The 8,217-nt window shown below is 24.7% G+C and overlaps 1 protein-coding gene across 1 annotated transcript; it reads left to right on the forward strand.

Moving 5' to 3' along the window:
• Bm5016 (Aminopeptidase P, N-terminal domain containing protein) lies at positions 1-5,967 on the forward strand (the record flags this gene model as incomplete). Its single annotated transcript, XM_043076605.1, has 13 exons — positions 1-180; positions 433-560; positions 968-1,085; positions 1,342-1,403; positions 1,713-1,809; positions 2,202-2,272; positions 2,814-2,882; positions 3,108-3,220; positions 3,461-3,493; positions 4,425-4,609; positions 5,094-5,204; positions 5,411-5,494; positions 5,851-5,967. 13 exons carry the CDS (start codon positions 1-3, stop codon positions 5,965-5,967), a joined length of 1,368 nt encoding a protein of 455 aa, XP_042932539.1.
• Positions 5,968-8,217: the final 2,250 nt, after the last annotated feature.

An 8,217-nucleotide genomic window follows, 5' to 3' on the forward strand; every position in this document is an offset into this window, starting at 1 on the left:
ATGTCATTTACAATGGGAAATGAAACATTTATTGTAACTTCTAAATTATTTACGGAAAATCGATTACGTCTAGTGGAAATGTTAAAAAGTAAAGTTCAACCTGGAAGTGTTGTATTACTAAAAGGTGGCATTGAACAAAATCGTTATAACACAGATGCGGTGGATCTTCCATTTCGACAAGTTGATTTTTTCATATTTCTCTTTAATATTAAAAACTTTTCCTACGTCATTTTTTTTCACGTGGAAAAATTTTCCTACATCGTTTTTTTAGCGCTAAAATTCTTCATCGCGTCATTTTTTTACGATATTATTTTACAATTGTTTATCATAAAATACCACTTCTAGATTCGTCAGTGCTATCAAAGGTGCTTACTGCTAATTAATTATTGTTCATCTCTCTTTCCTATACAATCTTTAATTCTTTTTTTTAAGGAATCATATTTCTTTTGGACTTTTGGAGTTCATGAAAGCAATTGTTTTGGTGCAATTGATATTGATTCCGGAAAATCATTCCTTTTTCCACCACGACTACATCCGGATTTTGCTATCTGGCATGGAAAGTAACTTTTTTTTCCTTTTTTTTACATATTATTGGTGAATTATGCTGTATGTATATTTGCTGTAATATTATACGCATCTATTTGAAACTTCAAGAATGGAAAGTGATAGTGCACTTATTAATCAACGAACATAAATTACTAATTATTGAAATATTTATGTTATTAAAATGTAAAGATTTGAAGGTTTAGTATTATTAGCTTCATTATTATAGTGATTACTAGTAAATAATCAGTAATTTATTATTAGATAATTTTTAAAGCAAATTTCATGCTTTATTGATTTACTTCTGAGTTTTTTTTTTATCTTTTTCTTAATTACAGAAATTGTATTATTATAAAAAATTAAAAACAGCTATTATATGTCAATTTTTTTTTTTTCAAAATTTGAAATAATCACATCTTTCCAGCATCAATAATGAAGAATGGTATCAGAAGAAATATGAGGTTGACGAAGTACATTTCAATGATCAAAATATTATTATTGAAACATTAACAAATTTACATGCAAAGCATATACTGTTGTTGGTATGATTTTTCTTTTCATCTTCCAATCATTTACTGATAAATAACTCTGTTAGAATAAGTTTGACTGGTTGGAATGACAAAAAGTATATAAGATAGATTTAACTAATTATAACTAATTTAACTAATTATGAGAAGCGTAATGATATGTATGACTGATCATTTAACTGTATGGTATAATTTCTTTTAATCTATTATTAATATATCAGCGCTATGAACAAATTTTGTTGTATTAATTTTTAATAAAAATTTTTTTGAGAAAGCTAATAATTCGGATAGCAATGAAATATTGGAACCACCAACTATTGATGGATTAAATAAGTAGAAATTTTATGTCTTACTTTCTTTTTCTCTTTACAATAAATAAGAATACTGTTATAAACATGACATAAAAATAATTCCGATGAAAAAAAAAGGGAAAAAAATTCAGAATTATATAATTGTAGAAAGAATTGTATTAAGTTAAGCTGTTATGTCATCAATCAATAATTGATTCAGACTATTCATGCCGAATAATTTTTGATAAGATTTGATATTATCGATAATATGGGGAAGATTATTAAATGAAGATTTTTCTTTTTTCTCTCTTCTTTATTAAACATACTAAAGAGGTGAACATTTGTATTTTAGTTTACGTTTTGATACAGCGATATTGTATCCGATTATGGCTGAACTTCGTATTTTCAAAACTGATTATGAACTTGATGTAATGCGTTATGTTTGTAAGGTGTTTTTTATTTTATATTAATTCTCTTTTCCTTTTTTTTAAATACCCCACTCTTTAAGAATGAAAATTGTGTAAATTTCACTAAATAATATTTCAAAATATGATGAAAATTACATTAGTAAGAAAGAAAAAGTTGTATATTATTGTAATTAATAATATTATAATTATCAGATTTATTATATCAAGAAAAGGAAATGATTGCTACATTAGTAAATAAGAATTTAACAAAAAAAAAAAGGCTGCTATTTTATTTGGCCCATTTGATATTACTATAAAATGTATGGTGTTGTTACATTTATTAGTATGTTTCAGCTATATATATTTTACATGCTTTTAATACATTAAAAAGAAATATACAAAATTTAAATTTCTTTTAAATAAAAATATTTCAGGTAGCATCAGAAGCACATAAAGCAGTGATGAAAGCAATAAAGCCTGGAATGTATGAATATCAATTGGAAAGGTGTAAATTTAAAACCATCCTTTTTTAAATCTGATAGACTTTTGTGCCTCCATCATGTACTGCTGTTGTTCTTGTTCTTTTGTTTTTGTTGTTTGTTGTCATTGTGCTGCTCGTTATTGTTGTTGCTATTTGCTAATAGCATTATTGTTGTTATTATCACTATTATTATTACTACTATTATTATTATTATTGTTATTATTATTATTATTATTATTATTATTATTATTGTTGTTACTATTAATTATTATTATTGCTGTTATTATTGTTACTACTATTATTTAATTATTGTTAATGCCGTCTGTTGCTGTTGTCCGTTGTTGATGTTATTGCTATTTATTGTTGTTGTTTTTTTTTTTTTTTTGTTTTTTGTTTTTTATTGTTCTCGTTGATAGAAATTACGGGCAAATTTAGATTCGATATTCTGGCAAAAAAAAAAAAAAAAAAAAAAAACAAATTCGGCATTTAAAATTAAAAAAAATGTTTGAATGGAAAAAAAATAACTGAACTGAATAGAAACATGAAAATGACAATATCGTTGCAGCTTATTTCGACATTATTGTTATTATTATGGAGGATGTCGACATTTGGCTTACACCTGCATCGCTTCATCGTAAGTTTTGAGTTTTTAATAGTTACTTAATAGTAAGTAATTTAAAGTAAGTTTAAAACGAAATTTGATTTTTCATTTTTTTTTGGAGAAACTATTTTTTAATAGGAAACTATGTCAATATTTTTTTCTTTTTTTTTGCAATAAATTCAACATTGAAAGCTTTTGTTTAAACTTTGATTCTGTAAATTTCTTCAAGTTTACTCTAAGAGATCTTGTTATATTTAGTGGCTGTAATAGTGCGATCCTACATTATGGTCATGAAAATGCACCAAATACCAAGAAAATTATCGATGGTGACTTATGCTTATTCGATATGGGTCCCGAATATAACTGTTATGGTTTGTTGTTAATGCTTTATCCTCATGTGTTTCAAATATAGCAAATTACCTTTGATCCTTAACTTTGAATATATTTCAAAAACAAAAAAATCACCATTTTTTCTTGTTTGTTATCATATCTTCTTTCTTTTTTCACATTGAAAAAGGGAAAAAAAAAAAATGCCCTAATTAATACAAACCATATTTCTTCTTTTTTGTGTATTTTTTTTATTTTAGTTTTACTGTTTTATTTTTTGTTAGCATCAGACATTACAACAACATTTCCGTGCAATGGTAAATTTACGGAAAAACAAAAATTGATTTATAACGCTGTCTTAGCTGCAAACATAGAGGTATTTCAAGCTGCTAAACCAGGCAAGTTTCTTTGCTTACTACTTATTTTCTCGTTTAACATTGATTACTTGAGAAATTAGTTAATCTTACCGCAATTACTTGAATAATAAATTCGTAAGCTAATTAATTATTAATTAATAGATCGTTAATTACCACACATTAAGAAATGAATTAGTATTAATTAGCTAATCAGTCTTTCATTATTATTTATTTATTATTCGAAATACTGATATTACCATTTCTTCAATGCATAGTCAACTGATTCATTTCTTTTCTTATTTGTCTTAGTTCTTCATATTTAATTTAAAATTTTAATATCTTTCATTCTTAATATTTGGGCTTTTTTTTTTTCAATTTTTGATTATTTTAACCTTAACGTTAAATCTAATTTCAACTGAGCATTACACCAACTGTAATACAATTCTCCAAAATATTCCAAAATGTGACCATGTAATTTAAGATTGGATCATGTTTAAGTTATTTGAGAAATCTCAAAGATCTAATAGATACATTATTCCTAACGTAATACCGATCATAATAATTATTCTCTAAATTTTACTTTATCTAGAAAATTTTTTTAGATTTAAGTTACTTCGTTTTGAAAAATTCTGAAAAGTAACTTTTATTTTTATTTATTTTTTTATAATTTGTTTATATATATGCATTTTTTTTTTTTTGGGATTCAATTATTTTTGTATTTTACTCTTCGTGTATTCAATTAAATTATAAAATCGATATATGGGGAACAGAAAAGAAATTATATTTGGTCAAAAGATATTATATCTGGTTTACTTATATGGAATATAAATTTCATTTCTAGTCTTTTTTAGACAATTTTTTTCTTTTTTTAAAGAATTTTTTTTTTTTGTAGGGTTACGATGGAGTCAAATGCATATATTAGCGGAACGAATTATACTGTCACATTTGAAAGATGCGGGAATATTGTGCGGTGATTTAGATGAGATGATAGAGGCACGAATTGGCGCAATATTTATGCCTCATGGACTAGGACATTTCATGGGACTTGATGTGCATGATTGTGGTGGTTATCTTGGTGTTAGTCATCACTTATCTTCTAATATTTTCTTATCTGTTCAAGAAAACGAATTTTTTTAATACGAAATTTTTAACTAATAAATTAATATAAGACGTATACAAATATGTAGATATAAAGGATTTAAGTTTTTTTTAACTAAGATTAATATATATATAAAAAGTATACAAATATGTAAATGTAAACAAATGTATCATAAGCATTAATATTAACAGACTAAAATATAATTTAATATTAATTTATGAGGGAAAATGATTGTCATTTTTGTTTTTCCGGAGTCATTTAAGGTATAATAACATATTTCAGATTTTACAATTATAATTTACCAAGAAATTTGATTTTAAAAGTGGGAAGGAAATTCGTTTTCTTCCTTACATTCTTTTGTGGTTATCATATATACTTTGGATTTCCATGGATTTTTTAAAACTTTTTGTCTTATTTTTAGTTTTAATCGAAATAAAAATGCAGGCGTAAAATAATTTTCAGGATGCTGAACCTCGTTCGACATTACCAGGTCTTAAGGCTTTACGTACAACACGTACCTTACGTGAAAGAATGGTAATAACTATTGAACCAGGATGTTATTTTATTGATACGGTATCTTTTAATATAAATTTAATTTTTCAAGCACATAAAAATTAATTAATTATTCTATCTTCTGTTTACTTCTCATTTACTGTAATTTACTTTTTAACCATTCTTATTTGTTTTTCTTTTCCTTCTTTCCTTTTTCAAATAATGTTATTTTACTTCTAATGAACTATTGATTATAATTTTTTTTGAAAATATTTCTTAAATTTCAGTTATTAGATGCCGCACTTAATGATTCAGTACAAAGCAAATTCATTATCAAAGAAAAGTTAAATGAATTCAGAGGTTTTGGTGGAGTAAGCGTTTTCTTTTTTTTTTTTTTTTCTTCTCTTTTTTTACTTCACCTAGATTAGTTTATTCTCTATCAAAAAAAGCTAAATAAGCATAAATTATCCCCTAAACAAATATAATGCAAATGAAAAAGAAGCTTTCTTTCTAATCATTAAGTTTTCCAGCAGAAACATTGTTTAAATCTGATCATATATGATTAATTTCAGTGTAAAAATGATGGAGTTTTTATGCATGAATTTTATTCTTAAATGAATGTTCAACTTTTTTACTTTAGTCCAACTATTAGAGTCGTAAGACTGAATGATAAGTATTAGCTATCAGTTAAATTATTTGAAATTATTTATTAATTATTTTAATTAAGGTACGAATTGAAGATGATATAGTAATTTGGTTGCATGGCAATGAACGTATGAGCAATGTACCGCGAACTGTGGATGAAATTGAACAATTTATGTACGATAAAGAAATGAAAAATTAATTGATTAAATCGCTTCAAATTTTATCCAAAAGCCTGAACTAATCTGAATGATGAAAAAATTAGCCAATTCAATGGCAGTATTTAAATGTTACGTAAAAATTGCTAGCATAAAGTATCACAGTAAAATTGTTGGCAATTGAAAAGAAAAAATGTTACATGAATCTTTATAGTATATTTTATGAAGATTTTAATTTTGCCATATTGAAAATAAAGAAAAAAACTTTCCATTGAAATGATCAAAGTTTGGAAAAGAAGAAAGCATAATAAAATTACAGAAATAATTAAGAAGAAAATGTTATCTCTTATAGCAATTGAAATGTTGAGACGATCATCAGATTTATTTATTGTCACATCCTGTTGAATGTTTTATTAATTTGTGCAGTTTGCTTTTTATCATTCAATAATATCTTTTTTATTACTTATGCAATACTGTCACTATCAATTTATCAATCATAGATGCAATTAATCTTCACTTTACTAATTAAGTTATCATTGTTATAAAGTTTTATCATTCCCAACAAACTAAAATTAAATTAATGTTACCACTGCTTTAAAGCTATTGTTGTTATTTTTAAAATTTTGTGATATTTTTCAATCCATTAATGCTTATATTGCTTAATTGTTTTAGTTATTTTATAATTTTATTGAAAATTCTGTCATAACTTGATTCTATTTGTTATCTTTTATTCGTTTTTTATCTTTCCATATAAGAATGATTATTGTTTCTTCTTTATTTCGCTATCACATAAAGTAACTATAAATTATTGTCATCGCAATAGCTATTGCTACAAAGATAAGAGAAGAAAGACACGAAGTAATCGTGAATTATTGTCACCAATAACTATTACAAATTGCTGAGGAAAAAAATGTCATTATAGTAAGTGAGAAGCATATGCAAGAGTAATTCACTCAAATTATTTATCATATCTGTGCTGAATAATCATAATTATTCCGGATAAAAAAAAAAAAAAAAAAACAAGACATAATCCGTCTGATGTTTTCACTGCTAATTTTTCACTTTATCCGGCTTTAGAATTTGTTCATTTGAAAAATTTAAGTAATTGCATAAATATTATCACAGTGTCATTTATTGATGATCTCTACTTTAATTTCAATTTCTCATCTATGTTTACGGATGTGAAATATTCTCCCAGTGATTTCTCTTTCCTTTCTTCGCCATATATTTTGCAAACAAGTGCAATTAATCTTCCGAAATGATTGTAACGATCCCAATAGAAACAAATTATGAGATAATGGGCGGATATATTTCTCGTTCCATTTTCTGATGACAATTATTGTTACCTGAAGCGTTCATCCTTCGAATTATTGTCAACAATATCACCGAATTTCAGCTATCAATTATATTATCCAAAAAAAAAAAAAACTAAAATACGATGATTTTGATAAGATTTTTACCACTTGCTATTTATTTGTTTATTTTTTTGCTTATATATTTGTTTACTTATGCATTTATCAGTCGGTGCAATAATTACTGGAAAATTATGATGCCAATTTAGATGGAAAAAAATGTATTATAGGATGATATTATATGAATTATAGGAAAGACAAAAATATTATAAGAAAAATCGTTAAAAAAAATATTATGGGAAAAAAAATAATATTGTAGGATTCATTTCATATTTATTAATAATCTTTGGAATCATCTTTTATTTCCATTTCACTTTTTCTTAGTTTTATAATTTAGATAATTAATGGGTAAAATTATCCAGCAAATAGGAAAAGAAAATAGAGTCGAAAAATGAAAATCAATTCTTTTTTAAAAATCTAAATTAAAAGAAACAACGAAAATTGTTAAGAAGCACGTGACAGTTATTTATTTATAATGTTTCTTTTAAACATTTCCATACTGAATCGAACTTACTTTCTAAGCAGTTTCATTTCTTTGTTAACGAATGGTATTGCAGTTAATTTTAAAAGCAAAATGGATGGGTAATTAGATTTTGATAATAATGATGATAGTGATGATAATAATGATGATAATAATAATAATAATGATAATGATAATGATGACAGTGATGATAATGATGATGATGTGATGATGATGTATTATTATATTGTGGAAAAAAATTTAATATAAAAATAACGACGAAATTTATTACAATGTAGTGCTAAGCTCAATGAAAGATAATATTTCAAATTTTTGAAAAAAATGTGTGAAAAAAAACTTTTAAGTATTCTATTACAACATTCAACTTCAAATATTATCTAATGTTTAAAGCAATTCTATTG

The sequence above is a fragment of the Brugia malayi genome (genome assembly GCF_000002995.4).
Source record: "Brugia malayi strain FR3 genome assembly, contig: Bm_v4_Chr1_scaffold_001, whole genome shotgun sequence".
Classification (NCBI taxonomy): domain Eukaryota; kingdom Metazoa; phylum Nematoda; class Chromadorea; order Rhabditida; family Onchocercidae; genus Brugia; species Brugia malayi.